Source organism: Ahaetulla prasina, chromosome 6 (assembly GCF_028640845.1).
Source record: "Ahaetulla prasina isolate Xishuangbanna chromosome 6, ASM2864084v1, whole genome shotgun sequence".
NCBI classification, from domain to species: Eukaryota; Metazoa; Chordata; class Lepidosauria; order Squamata; family Colubridae; genus Ahaetulla; species Ahaetulla prasina.
In genome coordinates this window covers 76308682-76326816 of record NC_080544.1, presented here as the reverse complement: position 1 = coordinate 76326816, position 18135 = coordinate 76308682, and the positions used below count along the sequence as shown (strand labels likewise).

Here is an 18135-nt window from a genome sequence, read left to right as displayed (position 1 = left end):
CACCAAGCAAGGTCATAAAATGGGGCAAAAATCACTTAACAAATGTTTCACTTAACAACAGAAATTTTTGGCTCAATTGTGGCCATAAGTCAAGGACAACCTGTAATGATTTAACTCAGGCCTGTTTTTGACCAAGCAAACATTATATCTTAGATAGAGTTAAATAAATCATTTTACCTCACTGGAATAAACTCTGGAAGTAGTTTGAGATCTCAAGTGAGATATGCAGATCAATCCTGTACGTTTCTACTCAAAAGTTAAGTGGGCAAAGGATTATATTATTGCTAATTTGAAACAATTGGAAATGAAGGCATTAAGTTCTGTTCATAAAAAAGTAAACAAAATAAAGTTTCTGCTATGATTTTGTACATTTCTTTTGATATAGGAAATATGTTCTGTTCATCTAAACATAATGCTTCTTTCTACATATAGCTGTTATATTCCCAAATATACCTAATTTATTTGCAGCTGCTTATTAGCTGCCATTATGGTTGATCTTAAAGACATAATCCTACTCTGGTAAATAATAGAATTCTGGGCACATGTAGGGCTTACAAAGACATAGTGGCTTAAACAGTAGACATAGAAATGAGATATGCATATCCTAATTTAGTTTCACAGTGACAGGAAAAAAATCAGTCTTAAAATGGAGGCTTAAGTTCAGGTGTGTGTTCAGGCAGAAAGCAGTCTGGTATGCCTGTTGGTTGACAACACACATTTTGCCTTAATACAGGTAGTCTTCAACTTACAACAGTTCCTTTAGTGACCATTCAAAGTTATAACAGCTCTGAAAAATGTGACAAGCTATGATCATTTTTCACAGTTACCACCTTTGCAGCATTCCTATGACCATGTGATCAAAATTCAGATGCTTGGCAACTGGTTCATATTTATGACTGTTGGGGTGTCCCAAGATCACATGATCACCTTTTGCAACCTTCTGACAAGCAAAGTCAATGGGGAAGACAAATTTACTAAACAACCAGGTTATTAACTTAACTCCAGTGATTCACTTAACAACTATGCCAAGCAAGGTCATAAAATGGGACAAAACTCACTTAACAAATGTCTCACTTAACAACAGAAATTGTGGGCTCAATTGTGGTTGTAAGTCAAAGACTAGCTTTGTATATGTAGCCTACTTTTTGTTATTTCAGAGTTCTCTCGAAACATATATGGTTTTGAGGTAGATGGCAGTTAGGATGAAAGCTACTCTTTACAATTTTCATATGGATCTGTCTAAAATCAACCTGAGTTTTGATTTGCTGTAAATTAGTTTATTAGAAGCCTGAATTAGTTCTGAAACTGGTTTTGCGATGTAATACATACGGGGGTGACATTCACTGGATTAGATTTGTGAAAGCCGCCACGATTTCCATAGTTTTCAGCCCATTAAAAACGGTGTCATTTTTGTTTTTTGTCAGACAGGAAAGAAACCAAATAGATCACAAAAGATGTGTGGATTCCCAGAACTAGGTATTGATGTACGTGTCAGGCAAACAAGAAGGGCGGGCGAAGTGGGGTGAAAACCAGTCGAGCAACGCTACGTATGAATCAGCCCTCCTCTTTCTGAGCTTTTACCGCGTGACAACGAAATCCTGTCGCCACCGCGCCGCCGTCGTCCAATTACCAGCCCCGTTCGCTCGCGCGCCCCCAGCGGCAGTCGAGGAAAAAGACAATACTTCCTTCTTCCCCCCCCACCCCACTTTTCGTTTACCGCGGCAGCCGTTTGGAGCTCTCGCGAGAGTTTCCGAATCTTCCCCCTCCTCGCTGGGTTTCCACGCCACTCCCCCTCATCCCTCCTCCCCGCCGGCTGTGCTCCTCCCCTTTCTCCTCCCTCCCCCCCCTCTCTCTCTCTTGCGCCGCCGCCCCCGCCTGATCTGTCTGTGTCTGTGTCTCGGGGAGAGGGGAGGGGGCCTTCTCGGCCCTGCGCACTGAGCGATGTTTGGCCGCCATCGCGGCGGAGGAAGAGGAGGCGCAGGAGGCTGAGGGAGTCGCCGCCGCCGCCGCTTACTACCGACGCCGCTGAGCGAGAATAGACGGCCGCCTGGGCCTGCCACGGCTCGGCTTTTTACTGTCTACTGTCTTGAGTAAAGGTCGCCGGCGCCTCTGTTGTTGTCGCCGGAGGGAGCTTCTCCCCGATCCCTTTCCCTCTCCGTTTCCTCCTGGTCCCCAGGAAGGGGCTCCGCTCTCGCCGGGCCCCAAAATGTCGAACCTGAGCAAGGGGACGGGCAGCCGGAGGGACACCAAAATGCGGATCCGAGCATTCCCGGTGAGTGAACTGAGGCTGCGTCGGTTGCGCAGGGCTCGGCTCGGCTCGGCCCGGCCCGGCCTGGCGAAGGGACGAGACGCCGGCCTCTCCTGGCTAATTTGCCTGAGAGCCTCGCTGCGCTCTTTCTTTCGCTCCTTCGACCCGGGCTGTCACTGACCCTTTAAGGCTGGGATTGGGGGTGGTGGGGAGAGGAGGAAGTCGGCCTTGCAACTAAGGGATACAGCAAGCCCGGGTGCCGCGGTTTGGCGAGCAATGGAGAGCCCAAGTTTCCGTCACAGGAAACGAAGAGGGAGGTTGGAGGGGCCGTCATTTGCCCCAGGGAAGGACGCTTCTCCCAGGCCTTTGTGAGGGATCTGTTGTTTCTTTTAATTTCCGTGCTTAAGTGGCCGAGCCTTTTTTTTTTTTTACACCTAGAAGAATAAATTAACTCACGCGATTCCGCCTCGTACCTGTCGCGCCTCAGTCAGCGGACCCACCTGGGATGTTTGCAAAGTTGGTTTTTGGAGCCAGTATCGATAACCGAAACGGCACACAGTTTGAAATCAGCAGGCAAAACCAACCTAGTTCTGAAGTAGGGCACAGTTGTCATTTGGGAGGAATTTTGGGGATGATTTCTTCCATAATTGCTTCATACCTTGTGAGATGATTTCAGTTGACAGTTGCTTCAACTGAAGGTTGGAAACACAAACATAAGGGCATTCTCACATCAAGGATTTTTGTAACATGAAGGCTTGGGGATTTTCAGTTGTTGAATCTCTTGGTGTACACATACCTATAAATTTGAAAGACAATAGCTGTTCATTTTGACCTAAGCCAAAGCTTCACTATTGATTAAGGAATATAATGACAAATAATAGTTGGCCTTCGTAAAGGTATAAACTTTGTCCATTTAAACAAATAATTTGGCAACTGTCACTGACAACAGTACAGTCTATAGCTCCTTATCGAAAATATGTTTTGAAGCAGTACTTAGATTAAAAATAAAATCTTAGTACCCACTCCAGTTTACATAGAAATTTAGTGGTTTTCTATAGTTTCGCCTGAGTTCATGTAATTCACAATTTTAACCTCAGCTTTTTAAAAAAAATATTACATTTATCTTCTGCCTATTTTACTAGATATGCTTTCAAAATGCTCTTTAAATCTTGTTGCATTTTTAACTGTATTTGAGTAGATGCTTCTTAAGAACCAATGAAATACAGTAGTATTTTTTAATTTAATTTAGTTGATTTTGAAGTGACTATATAACCAGTGGGATTTTTTCAGAGATAAAATGTACTCTTTTTTAAGGAAGTTTTGTTATTTTTTACTGTAATCAATGTCTAGTCATATTAATAACACATTTAGTATTTTAATATATTATGTGGAAAGTGTTCACTGGATGTTCTAGTAAATGAGATCTGTGCAGCAAATACTTTAGTGTATACAAAAGTTAACTTGAACAAGAGAAACAAAGTTTGCAGTCAGGATAAATATTCTTCATTCTGCTTGCTTTCTTACAGATGAGCCTGTAAAATGTTGGTGGGTGAACATTGTTCACAGAGTATTATGTTCCTGCCATGAAATTGTTTCATATTAGTGAATATTTAAAAGTTTTCTGATAGTAACAGGCTTAGAACTGTTACAACATGCATAGAGTATATGGATGCCCCACATAAAAGTCAGTGATTCTGTGTGCAAAGAATATCAAAATTAATGTATAAAATCTATTTCTGATAATAGAGAATATTTAGAGAACAATAAAAATCAGGGTTTTTTTCTGATGTATATGTAGCACTGAACCTCAGCGTGGTATGTTTTGGTTAGGCGATATACTGATCACCCCACAAAAAGACCCCAAATATCAATAAAGAAATGTAGGTAGGTCTGTAGATTATGTTAAACTAAAACTGGATCTCATGGCTTAATGCAATATGCATTTTAATTGGCTTCATCAGTAATGTCACGTTACTAGAATATGTACTAGTTCAGGCATTTTAATTTTAGAAAGTATTGAGTCAAGTTTAATGTATTAGGTGAGTATACAAACATGGATTTTTTTGTACAGTAGCATGGATATTTTTGAAATAGTTCTAATTTTTCTGATTTTGTATAGAGCAATACAATAACTGTAAATTGTTCAATTTGGGTATAATATCAGTATCAGTTATTTAATTATATATACAAATTGACAGCCCTACCTTATGATGAGTTGATGTGCATAGAACCTAAGAGCAGATTATTTATATTGGTCACTTACTTGTATGAATGCATGATTAGGCACTGATTTAATTTATGAGGTTATGATCTTATTACCAATTATTTGAACAGGTTCTTAATATGTTATTTTGATGAGATTAACCTGTCCTAAAAGTTTGTTAGAAAATCCTTGGTTCATGTTTGTGCTAACTTTTATACCTGTTTTCTTTGGAAAAGGAGCATACATTGTATGTTTTGTGCAAATCCTGTTGGCCTGTGAACTTTCATGCATCTGCACCCCCACCCTAAGAAACTTAAGTGATAAATTCTTAAGAACATATTTTCCCTGAAAGGAGAAACCACTCTGGGGGAATTGTGAGTGGGCATACATTTAAAAAATGTAATATGAACAAAAGTGGAAATGTCACATTGCCTTTAATTATATGCCATTGACAAATATGTAATGTGTATTTTTTGAGTGTCTACTCTCAGATATAGTGATATATTTTCAGCATTCTTTGAATCATATTTCTGCAGCTTTGCTTTTTATTCACGTTGTAATTGCTTCATGTTTAATACATGGAGTCAGTCTATAATTGTTTATGTGTCAATTTTCTTTATATCCAGACATGGGTTTAACACTTTTTCAGGTTGAGAGTTTCGTGGTCTTAGCAGTGCAAAAATATAATAGGTTTGAAAATACAAAAACTTGTTCACATTTAATTAAATATATGTTTTGTTAATATGATTTATTGTGTTAGGGATTTTCTATCTTCATTGTGAATTGTATGATGTTGGGTGTATGTGCACTACGGGAGCCTAACCAATCTCATTGTACATATGTTGTGCACTGACAATAAAGATTTTAAATTTAATATGAATACAGTCCGATCATATTGTAGTTTAGTATCCATTTTATAATTTTTCCTTGAAATCAGTTAAAAATTGCAGCTTATTAGCATCTTTTGAAAGCCTGTGGACGGCTCACTTTAGATTTCCATGGTTTAGATTTTGTAAGCAACCTCTGGTGTAGATAAAACACAAAAATATGTAGTTTAATGTATTTGAGTTATTCTGTCCCTCTTTGAAAAACGCTTAGAAATATAATAATATGAATAATAGAAGAAAAGATGATCAACCATTTTTGAAGTATTCACAGTGATTTCAGTCTAGATATTACATTGTATCAAAAAAAGATTACAGAGGTTCTTGTGATATCTTAAAGATTCACATTTATGATTGGTAACTATTTATGAAAAAGTTCTTTATTGTGGCCTGGACCTCAACATTTCAAATATACAAAATGCTTCATCCATTGCATTATTCTGTCCTAAATAATTTGTAATTTGCACCATAAAATCATGTAGATTGACATAAGGATTGTTGATGACTATATTCACAGATAGCACTTTTGCCATTCTCTGTGATCGGTACATTTAGCTTATTTTTAGTGTAAAACCAGGAGTTCTCAAGTATATAGCACTAGATTTCATTGGGAGACTTCCAGTTTGACTCACTCAGAGAAAATCAGACCAAGTATAGTTTTGTCAATGCCTAAGTAAAATTCCAATAAATGTTTGCTGAATAATTCTATTTATGATGCATAGTTAATGCTGCACAAAGCATTCAGTAAAGATGCTTCATGAAGCAAGTTGCCCCCCCAAAAAAATCACCTGTTCTTTAAGTATTAAAACATCTTCATCCTCTATAAAACTTGATATACAGGCATACATAGCTGTTTCATTAGTAATCACAGTGCTAATGTTGTTTATACCTATGCACATATATTGCATAGAAAGTCTTGGGAACAACCATCTTCTGGAGATGCCTGCATTAATAATTTGACATATTACACCAATGTTCTTTGCAAATGTTTTGCATAGCCTTTCTAGATATAAATACAAAGGATTTCAGTGGGATCCCAGATTAATTATATTATTTTTCTTAACATAATGGAGGCAGAAACAGAGTACAGTAGTTTGAATTATATTTTGATATTTTATGCTGCTTTGTTTCATTCATTGATTTGCCATTTTTGGCTTAAAGTGTTCTTATCCTAATTTTTAGATTTTCAGAATGTGGCACCCGATCAAAATGTAGATCATCATTCCCATATTTATATAGAGAAAATTATATAGAAATATTTTTGGTGTGCAAGTTTTTCTTAATCAAAATGAAAACTATTATGGTTTACAAACTATGGTTTGTGGTACGACGACTAGTAGCATTGTCACATTACACTGAGAACACAACCAATTGTTTTGAAGTATGAATAATTTAAGGTAACAACTCCATTTTCCTCATTGTAATATAAAAAGGATGGTTTGATCTATTTTTTTTGTATCATTATCACTTATAAAACTTATCACTGATTTAAAGTAATTGGGCAGTTGAGAATAAACATTATTATCTTGTTCCCAGCCTTTAGCATGGATCCATAAATTCTGATTCATTCTGCTAATCCCATCTTTTGTGATATCTGCATGGGGGCGGGCATTAAAATAGGCATGATGGTGCAGTGTGGTTAAACAGTGTGCCTGTTTGTATATGTATATGATGTCAATAAAACACTCTTTTTATGACCCTGTAATCCATGCCTATACTAAATGGTTAAGCTTTGATGGTACTATGACAACTGACATTTTGCTTGTTCTGTCACATACACATACATCTCTTAACCCTCACCATGATTGCCACTGCTCAAGTTTGACCTGGAGTAAAAACAGTCATTCTCAAATATTAAGGCAGAGAGTTGTATAAAACCTGAAAAATAATCAGGTTGTTATATATTAAAGTTTGTTTGACTCATACTGCCATCAAATTATTTTGTATTTTCTTGCAAAAGATCAATATGGTTAGTTTTCTCCTGGAAAGTATTACAATAAAATGTAATACTGTAAATGTAATGCCAGTGTTTCCCATTAGTGATTTGTTGAAAGCACATCACCAGCCCAAACTCGTCCTACTTTTCAGTTTTCATTCAGGAAGTGAATTAAGAACTGTTAAAATATGGATCAACTGCTGACAAACTCAAGAAAAGACTGAGGTTGTTTTCTAAATTGTATTTGATGACTTACGGTATTTCTGAAAAATGCAGTGCAAGTGTAGTACAAGTAATTCTTGTTTACTGACTGTATTGTACAATGACTGTCACAGTTACAATGGTGTTGCGACAATGACTTTGTGATCAGTGCCCACATTTATGACCTTCACAAATATGCAAAGCAAAGACAGCTGAAGACTATAAACACATCCGCAATGTCGCTCAACAACCAGTGCACTTAACAACAAAATTGCCTTTTCAGTTGTGGTTGCTAAATAAGGATTATCTTTATTTGTCAGTCATTCACTTCAGAGTTATCAAGCTCTGATAGATATTAGTTTGTCTGGATTGTCTGTCAGTAACTACTACAATGAGTTATTGTCATCTTTTCTTTTTCAATTGTCTTCCTTGCCATGTATTTTGAGAGCTAGAAAGTCTACAGAGTAGCCTGGCTGACAGCAGTTGCTAGTTTATTTAGTTCACACTGGTGGATATCCAGAGTGTACCATGAGGAGCTTCACATCCCTTCACACAGGTTGTATTGAAACATAATTCCAACAAGGCCCCAAAACCACAGCTGTGTTCATATACCTATCTGCACCATAAAACACAGTTTGGAAGGATGGGTTGTTATACAAATTGTGCCATACTATCCCCTGCAAAAATGTCTGTTGACTAATAACACCCTGATAGGTCCTTTCAGATAATAATGAGGGATAACAAAAGTAAGGTAAAGAAGATTATACAACAACTCTCTTCTATAAGATACATTTAGAGAATACAGCAGCAAAAATAAATATTAGAAGTAACATACTCCAGAAATTACGTGTAACTAAATGAGGAGTTTCAGCTGTCACCCTCAGGTCATCAGCATTAAGGTTGGTTGACTCTGCACCAGAATACTGTGTCCCTATATAGCTTAACAGCTATCGTACTAATGTTAAACGCTAGACTCCACAACACCATAAGTGAATATATTTAAACCACTCTGATTTGCTAGCTTCCTGTTCTGAGCCATATAGCACCACCAGCTGTAGGAAGGCAAGATGCACTAGTGAGAGATTATAGAAAAAATATGAACACTGCACTCTTACTGATGCATGCCAATCTTTCTAATTCATAGTTGGAAGACTCAAATCCAGGAAGCCCCCATTGGTACTTGCACAACAACTTTAACATCAATTCCCAATGGAAAGCCATATGGTTCACTGAACGCCCAGACATAGGTAGACATAAATGACCCCACAAAAAGGTTCCAAGCTTTGAATTGCCACATCAGTAATGGACAGTCCTGAATAGAATTTGCACTTCACATACCGTCTGCCAGGACTCTCTGCATAGGTGGGGCATAGAATTCTCTCAGTGTGATGTGGGGTCCAATGTCAAACTATAGATCATGACTGGCTGTAAGCTGAGGGCATATATTGGTTCAGTACAGGTACTCCTTGACTTTCAACCATTCGTTTAGTGACTGATGAAAATTGTAACAGCTTTGAAAGTGTGACTTATGAGTGTTTTTCACAGTTTTGACCTTTGCTGCATTCCCATGATCATATGACCAAAATTCTGATGCTTGGCAACTGGTCCATATTTATGACTGTTGCAGTGTTCCAGGATCTTCTGATCATCATTTGCAACCTTCTGACAAGCAAAGTCAATGGGGAAGCCAGATTCACTTAACAACTGGGTTACTAATTTATCAACTGCAGTGACTCACTTAAAAAGCCGTAAAATGGGATAAAACTCACCAAATGTCTCACCAAACAAATTTTGAGCTCAATTGTGGTGATAAGTGGAGGACTAGCTGTATCTGGTTTTTTTAATGTAAATAATGCTGCACTTCGATAGTTAGATAACTTAGACATTGGTATTTGAATATAGAACTTTTTAACATTTATATTTTATTGTGTTTTACTAATCTAAGTGAAACCAAATACTTTTTCAAATACTTGGTTTTTTTCTAGTGACTGTTGTCTTTGCACTGTATTTAGAAAATATTAAGGCTTTAACTTCATTAATGGTGTTTTCAATACCGAGTTTCCCCGAAAATAAGATCTTGTCTTATATTTTTTTGAACCCTGAAATAAATGCCTCGCCTTATTGCCATGCGCTCAAAAGCCCGATTGGGCTTATTATCAGGGGATGTCTTATTTTGGGGAAAACAGGGTAGCTTACTTGACTTAGTATTGAATTTGTTATTCTAGTGGTCCAAGATACTCTCAATATTTTCATTCAACATTCAAGGCATCAGTTTTTCAGCTCCTTAAAATCTGGCTTTTGCTGTTATTTCTTAAAATTGTTAAAGCCATAGCCTGCTAATTTCTCCCTGATACGCAGTTAGAAAGTTTGTTAGGGCTTGTCTTTCTCATTGGATGAGAGGAGTGGAAACTTGGAGAGATTTTTCTCAAATACAGTTTGTTTTTACCATTAGTATTCCATTATACTCCATGATGGCATAGTAGTTAGAGTGCAGTACTGCAGGCTACTTGTGCTGACTGTCGGCTGACTGTAATTTGGCAGTTCAAATCTCACCAGGATCAAGGTTGATTCAACCTTCATCCTTCAGAGGTAGGTAAACTGAGGACCCAAATTGTTGGGGGCAATATTGCTGACTTTGTAAATCGCTTAGAGAGGGCTGTAAAGTGGTATATAAGTCTAAGTGCTATTGCTATTATGTGTAGTTAAAAATAGCAAAAATTAGCAAAATCAGAACTACTTTTAGAATGAAGGACCAGGCTTACAAAAATATAATGTGAAAGATCAAATATCCAAACACTTTCCTAATTTCTTGTATAGAAATGTAGTTGTTTTACATTTTATTGCTGACTTCTTCGTTACATTTGCTTGACTCATTGGGTTTTTGTATGAGAAAAGGAAAGGCTTTGTACTTTTTATTAAAAAAAATGACTTGCAAAAGCAAAGCATGGACTTTGCTTCCTGGAAGTATTTATTTTGCTTTTTTAAAAATTAGTTTATAAATGACAGTTTGGAAAACAATACAAAGAATTTAGGCTTAATCTGAAATTTCCTTCTTCAGGGTAATGGCCTTAAACATTTGTTTTCTGAAATATATGTATAAATACAGTGCTTCAAGCAAACCGTGCTGCTGAATTATAGCAGTAATAGATACAGGTTGCCTATTGCTGATGGAGAAGGAAACAGTTCCAGAACAAGAGAATCTGTATGAGAATTTTTGGATAGGGTAAAAACATTTAAATTAATATTATTTGACATTAAATGTAAACCATTCACTAAATATTGTAGTGAATCATAAAATAATGAAATTTAAATGCAAAAAAGAAAAAGTTATAAATTTGTCTATGTTTATAAAAATAGAGCCTCTACAAAACAAAATACCTCAATTAATGAATATATTTCCAAATGGAAAATGAATAGAAATCAGTATAGCTTTGATTTATACAGAAACTATTAACTGATTTGATTGGTTTTACAGATCAGATAATTCTCTCTGAGTATGGCAGAGATACGTTTCTCATATTTTCTATTTTTCAAAGATTCAGATATGTTTCTTCTAACAACTTGGCATTCTCTTCCTTCTTCCCTGAGTCAACCCAACATTTTGTGAGACAGAAATTGATTCTTCATTAGCATAAATCAGTGGTAGTCAACCTGGTCCCTACCGCTCACTAGTGGGCGTTCCAGCTTTCATGGTAGGCAGTAGGGGTTTTGTCTGATACTGAAGCACTTTCCTTTTTTAAAATTTAATTGACTTTTTAAAAATTTTTCATAGCATTATTTAAAAACATTTTCATTAGGTTTTCATAAAATTCCCCATGCAAATTAAATTTCTGAAAATATACTATTTGTATCGCCCGCGCATAAGTTCACATTACGTAAGTAAAACTAAATGGCGCTGTAGTGCAACCGCAAACAAAAGAGCCTCGTTGCACATCTCCCCCCAAACCACCCAGCTGTAACAGACAAGCAGAGCTGGTAGCCGGTGCCCCCCCAAAACCCAATCCACGATACGCGAGAGGCATGCGCAGACGACGATACACGGCGCATTACTGTGGAACCGGTGGGCGGTTAGAAAACTTTACTACTAACAGAGACACAAAACTGGGCGGTAGGTATAAAAAGGTTGACTACCCCTGGTGTAAATAGTATGAAAATTTTCGTATAATTAAAAAAAAACCTGCAGGAGAACATAAGTACTTCAAAAGGTAGAAAAATTCAATTTTTTTTCTACTTAGTGATTACATTGGACATACAGTATATGTTAACAGAATAAAAATATCAAGAGCCAGTGCCATGTAGTACTTTAATGAATGTAGGAACCATCTGTAAAATGAAATAATTTGTTGATCATACATATTTTAATAAAGAATGTAATACTTCTCCTAGATGGCCAGTTTAGCTATTGACTATGATTGTGAAAAAATTCTTAGAAATTGAAGTCCATAATTCAAAATGTTTTCATTCTTGCCATATTGACAACTGCAAAGTGGCTGTTGGGTACTTGAGCTTGTATAATCATATTTGACACTCAATTATGTACATATATCAAATATAAAAAATGGTTGAATGAAATCTGACAAGTTGTCAGATTTATTATCAATTTATAATGTTATGGGATCACGTTATAAAATTGATTGTTAACCTCACCGTTTCAAAACCCACGATAAAGTATGTGATTATATGCCTGGCAAGGGTCAAATGGAAAAAAACTGTGAAAAAAAGGAATACGGAAGAGCATTACAACCAAATCTGAATTTAACAGACTATTTAAGAGACAGGATTCTGTTAAATCAAAATGTCCATTAAATTTGAAGGTGAGGAAAGAGAGGAGTATCTAATAACAGGAAGATTCAATATTGAATCACTGTGATCTGCTACTGTAGAATAGAGGACTATACTTGCATCCTGGGTGAAAGCTCGGCTTTGAAGAAAAGAATATAAGGAGGGGCGAGGACAGCGAGGAACGTAGAGAGGCAAGTTATTTCTTTCCTCAGGCTGAAGTGAGAATGTTGTTAAGAGATGGAAGGATGCCAGGGATGGAATAGTCAGAAGGAATATTAATATTACTAATTTTTAAATGTTTTGTATTATATTTTTATCTTATTATACTGCAGACTGCCCAGAGCCACTAACAGTGCAGCATGTAAATTTAATTAATAGTGGAGAAGGGTAGTATAAATGTTTACTTGTTTATGTAATGTACTCTGAAGCTTCTCAAGTAGTATCAGAATTGCAGCTCCACAAAGGGAGGAGGAGTTATGCATGTAAAAATCTATGAGACTGGTGAATGGTTTTGACGATAGCACTAGGAGGACTGGGATTAGTTGAATATGAGTATATATTTTTTGTGTGTAGCTATTAGTGGGGCAGTTGGAGAAAGTGGGTTTGAGTGGTTGATGTATTTCATTTTGTCTATACAAAGTGGTCTTGAACTTTGCAATGTAGAACTGAGAATACTGAGTTGTGTCAGAACAGATTATTGGAAAGCAAAAGAGACAGTATGTGTGTTGTGACTATAGTCAGTGAGCCAATGACAAGCACAGGAGAAATATGGTTCTGAGTGGCCATTGCAGAAGAGGGTCTCATACAGTGATACAGGGCCCTTCTTCTAATTTAGTAGTTCCATCTAAGTGGTTGAATTTTAGGGTTAAATCTTGGTAAATGCCAAGTCTATATGAAACCAGACTATATCCATTCGCAGTGTAGAGATGGATGCAGATGTAGGCTTGACATTGCATTAAGAGACTTGGTTGTGCAATGATGGTGATGTTGTTTTGTTGAGGGACTGTCTACCTGGGTTCACATTTTATAGCAGTAGCTGCCATATCAATGATAGGAAATGGAGATAGATTCAGCCCCTTGGCAGCGACCAATATCATTTTTCCTGAGATGAATGATGAAAAATTGTGTCTTTATTTATTTATTTTATTTATTTTATTAATCAAACTTATATACCGCACCATCTCCCGTAGGACTCAGGGAGGTTCACAGGCATATTAAAACAGTATAATAAATAAACATTAAAACCCAATTAAAACTAAATATTATCATGGCCTGATCACTAAAACAGTAAAACCTATAAAAACCCCATTAAAATATGCTAAAGCCTTCTATCTTAGGCTAGTCCTGCACGCTGAAACAATAGAGTCTTCAGTTCCGGCCTGAAGGTCCGGGGGCTGGGAAGTTGCCGTAATCCAGGAGGAAGCGCGTTCCAGAGAGCTGGTGCTGCCACAGAGAAGGCCCTCCCCCTGGGGGCCGCCAACCTACATTGTTTGGTCGACGGCACCCTGAGGAGGCCCACTCTGTGGGAGCGCACAGGTCGTTGGGAGGCAATCGGCGGCAGAAGGCGGTCTCGAAGGTATCCCGGTCCTAAGCCATGGAGCGCTTTAAAGGTGGTAACCAAGACCTTGAATTGCACCCGAAAGACTACCGGTAGCCAGTGCAAGCCACGCAGGATAGGTGTTATATGGGAGCAACGCGGTGCTCCCTCTATCACCCGCGCGGCCGCATTCTGGACTAACTGGAGCCTCCGGGTGCTCTTCAAGGGGAGCCCCATGTAGAGAGCATTGCAATAGTCCAGGCGGGAAGTGACGAGGGCGTGAGTGACTGTGCGCAAGGCGTCACGGTCAAGGAAGGGGCGCAACTGGCGAATCAGATGGACCTGATAGAATGCTCCCCTGGCGACGGCTGTCAAATGATTCTCTAAGGACAGCCGATCGTCCAGGAGGACGCCTAAGTTGCGCACTCCCTCCCTGGGGGTCAGTACTTCCTCCCCCACAGTCAGCGATGGTGTAAGCTGACTGTACCGGGACGCCGGTACCCACAGCCACTCTGTCTTGGAAGGGTTGAGTTGGAGCCTGTTCCTCCCCATCCAGACCCGCACGGCCTCAAGACACCGGCCCATCACCTCGACAGCTTCGTTGGGGTGGTTCGGGGTGGAAATGTACAGCTGCGTATCATCAGCGTACAGATGATAATCCACCCCGAAACCACGGATAACCTCACCCAGCGGCTTCATGTAGATGTTGAACAGGAGAGGCGAGAGAACAGACCTCTGAGGCACCCCACAAGTGAGGCGCCTCGGGGCCGATCTCTGCCCCCCTGCCAACACCGTCTGCGGACGGTCAGAGAGATAGGAGGAGAACCACCGATAAACGGTGCCTCCCACCCCCAATCCCTCCAACCGTCGCAGCAGGATACCATGGTCGATGGTATCAAAAGCCGCTGAGAGATCTAAAAGAACCAGGACAGAGGAACAACCCCTGTCCCGGGCTCTCCAGAGGTCATCCACCAACGCGACCAAAGCCGTCTCGGTGCTGTAACCGGGCCTGAAACCGGACTGGAACGGGTCCAGATAGACAGATTCCTCCAGGTGCTGAGGAAGCTGATATGCCACCACACTCTCAACAACCTTCGCTAAAAAGCGAAGGTTGGAGACTGGACGATAGTTCGCTAAAATAGCCGGGTCCAGGGAGGGCTTCTTAAGGAGGGGCCTCACCACCGCCTCTTTCAAAGCGGCAGGGAAAACACCCTCCAACAAAGAAGCGTTGGTAACTTCCTGGAGCCAGCCTCGTGTAACCTCCCGGGTGGCCAGCACCATCCAGGAGGGACACGGGTCCAATAAACATGTGGTGGAGTTCAACCTACCCAACAACCTGTCCATGTCCTCAGGAGTCACAGGATCGAACTCAGCCCAGATAACATTCTCAAGACTCGTCTCCGCCATCCCACCTGAATCTATCCAATCAGTGTCCAAGCCGTCCCGAATCTGAGCGATTTTATCAGACAGATATTGAACAAAATCCTCAGCACGTCCCTGTAAGGGGTCCTCCTGAGCCTCCTGCCTAAGCAGGGAGGCGGGTCACCTAAACAGGGTGGCTGGGCGATTATCTGCCGATGCGATGAGTGCGGAGAAATAGTTATGTTTCGCCACCCTGATCGCCACTAGGTAGGTCTGAATATATGACCTCACTAGTGTTCGGTCTGGTTCGGAGCGGCTGGACCTCCAGGCGCTCTCTAGGCTTCTTTTCCGGCGCTTCATCTCTCTCAGCTCCTCGTTATACCAGGGAGCTGGTCGAGTTCGTCGCCGGGTCAGAAGCCGCAAAGGCACGACACGGTCTAAGGCTCCAGCGGCCGCCTCATCCCAGGCGGCCGCCAGTTCCTCAGCCGAGCCGTGGGCTAACTCCCTCGGAAATGGCCCAAGCTCCATCAGAAACCTCTCAGGGTCCATCAGGCGCCTGGGACAGAACCATTGAACCGGTTCCGTCTCCCTGCGGTGAGGTGCAGCGGTCCGAAAGTCTAGCTGAAGGAGCAAATGATCAGACCATGACAAGGGTTGAGATATTAATTCCCCTAACTCCAGATCATTTAGCCACTGTCCCGAGACAAAAATCAAATTCAGTGTGTTACCCCCGACGTGGGTGGGGACCACAACTACCTGGGTCAGGTCCAAGGCCGTCATGGAAGCCATGAACTCCCGAGCTGCCATTGACGAGTCGCCCGCCGACGGCAAGTTGAAATCCCCCATGACCATAAGCCTGGGGGTCTCAACCGCCATCCCGGCTATCATCTCCAGCAGCTCGGGCAGGGCTGCCGTCACGTAGCAAGGAGCCAGGTACGTGATCAGCAAGCCCACCTGCACCCCCCGGCCCCACCTCACGAAGAGGGTTTCACAACCGTTTATCTGCGGGACAGTGACCTCCCTCGGAGCCAGACTCTCGTTAATAACAACCGCTACTCCCCCACCCCTACTCTGGGCCCTCGGCTGATGAAATGCACGGAAACCCGGCGGGCACATCTCAGTGAGGGGAACCCCACCCTCTGTGCCTAGCCAGGTCTCCGTAATGCCCATTAGGTCCGCTCCCCCCTCTTGAATAAGATCGAATATGAGGGGGGCCTTATTCATGACGGACCTAGCATTACATAACATCAGCCGAAGGTCCAGGTTCCGGGGGATATAACCACTCGGGACCTGAGTCAAGCCTAGGGGCCCGGAGTGCGGTATCGCTTGGTGTGCCATCAGGACAAAACAGGACTTCTAGTTGTCCTTCAATTTTTGGACTATGCTGAGACTGGTTTTGGGATATCTCAGGTTTTGATGCTGTAAGATTAGTCTCCATGCCTTTGAGGGTCCTGAAAGACTAGGGTATTTATAGCTGCCATAATGACCATGATTTTGTCCCAGGAAATCTCAATGCCCACAAACATAGGGCAGGCACAAACTAGATCTGGTCTTTATTTTAGAGAAGAGTAGTTATGGTTTGAATTATACAATTGATATTTGTCCTTTTTCAAAGATAGAACATTTTCTGGTCAAGCAGGAGATTATCAGAATTTTTAACCTGTGAGGGCAAAAGATTTACTAAGATGATCCCATGATTTTGGTAACTAGTTAAAGCTGTTCCTGGCTAGAAAGCCTAGCTAATGGTAATTCATATTACTGACTACCACCACATGCTGAATGTGGAGTACCCTTTGTAAAGACCTTGAAAACTAACTGGTACAAAATTCAATGCTCAGACTGCCAGTGGATTATACATACTGTTGCAGGATAACACTTATTTTGTAGTTATTACACTGATTGCCAATAAGGTTTTAAGCTCAATTCAAAATGTTGATTTTTTTACCTGTAAAGTCCTATGGATAATATTAGGCACTGCCTTATCCAAATCATTTTTTTTCCAACATCAGCAAAAAATAACCTGTCATTTTGATCAATATAAAAGTACATGGGAAAGACAGCTTTCTTTGGTCTATATTATTGGCTTGCAGAGTTCAGAAATTTCAATCAGTGAGAATACCATGATCTTACTCATATCCATATATCTTTTAGAAGAGCTAGGATTTTAAGAGTAGTCTGAAAATGTGGAAGTATGAGGATGATCCATATATTGTGGGAAGCTGTTCCATAGGAGAAAGCCAGCACTGAGAAGACTTGAGATCAGGTCCCTGAAGATGATGTTCCCTTGCTGGAGTGGTTTTCAGTAAACCTTCTGTCTCAGCTCTTGTTGGATGGATAGAGACAGAGAGTAGTCATAGAGATATCCATACCTTGAGCTTATTTATCTTTAAGATTGCTTTATTTCTTCAGATGGCTAAGTTGACATACCTGGTTATTCCAAATATATCTGAACTTTCTTCATCTTACTTTGAAATAGAGTTTAATAAAGTCTTCTGCTGCAGTGGTACTGTGACATGTAGCCATGTATGGTCTAACACATTTCATTAAGAGCTACCTGAACATTCTAATGACGTCACAGACTGTCTTATGCCTCTTAGTAACCAAATTAGAATTTTGAGTTCTGTATGAATGGTGTATACATGTTTAATGAAGACGGTTTTTATAAAACTATCTGAAATACTTGAAAACAATCCTTTTAAAGGATTTTTAGAAAATGATTGTAAAGAAAACACTTCAGAGGTAATACATTATTGTCAATGCTTGATTTGGAGAAAAATCTATTCAGTATGCATATTGCCTATAAATTTTCTGATCTTAGGTGGTCCATTATTGGATGTGATCCTTAGTTACTTTAATTGCTGTACCTTAACTTTGCAGTTGCTCGTATTCTTAAGCTTAGTATATTCTTTGAAGTTCAATTTTGTGCTTGACTTGTTTCACCTAGCTTCTTGTGTATTTCTCAGCAATGCTGATAGGTCGTTC

At 40.0% G+C, this 18135-nt stretch overlaps 1 protein-coding gene across 1 annotated transcript in view; it reads left to right on the top strand.

Annotated features, from left to right (window-relative positions):
* The first annotated feature begins 1866 nt into the window (after positions 1-1866).
* Positions 1867-18135, top strand: part of CUL3 (cullin 3) — a 59354-nt gene continuing 43085 nt past the window's right edge. The window contains exon 1 of the mRNA XM_058189056.1: positions 1867-2272. Within this exon, the coding sequence (XP_058045039.1) occupies positions 2207-2272 (66 nt within the window). The 5' untranslated portion in view covers positions 1867-2206. The remainder of the gene's footprint in view (positions 2273-18135) is intronic.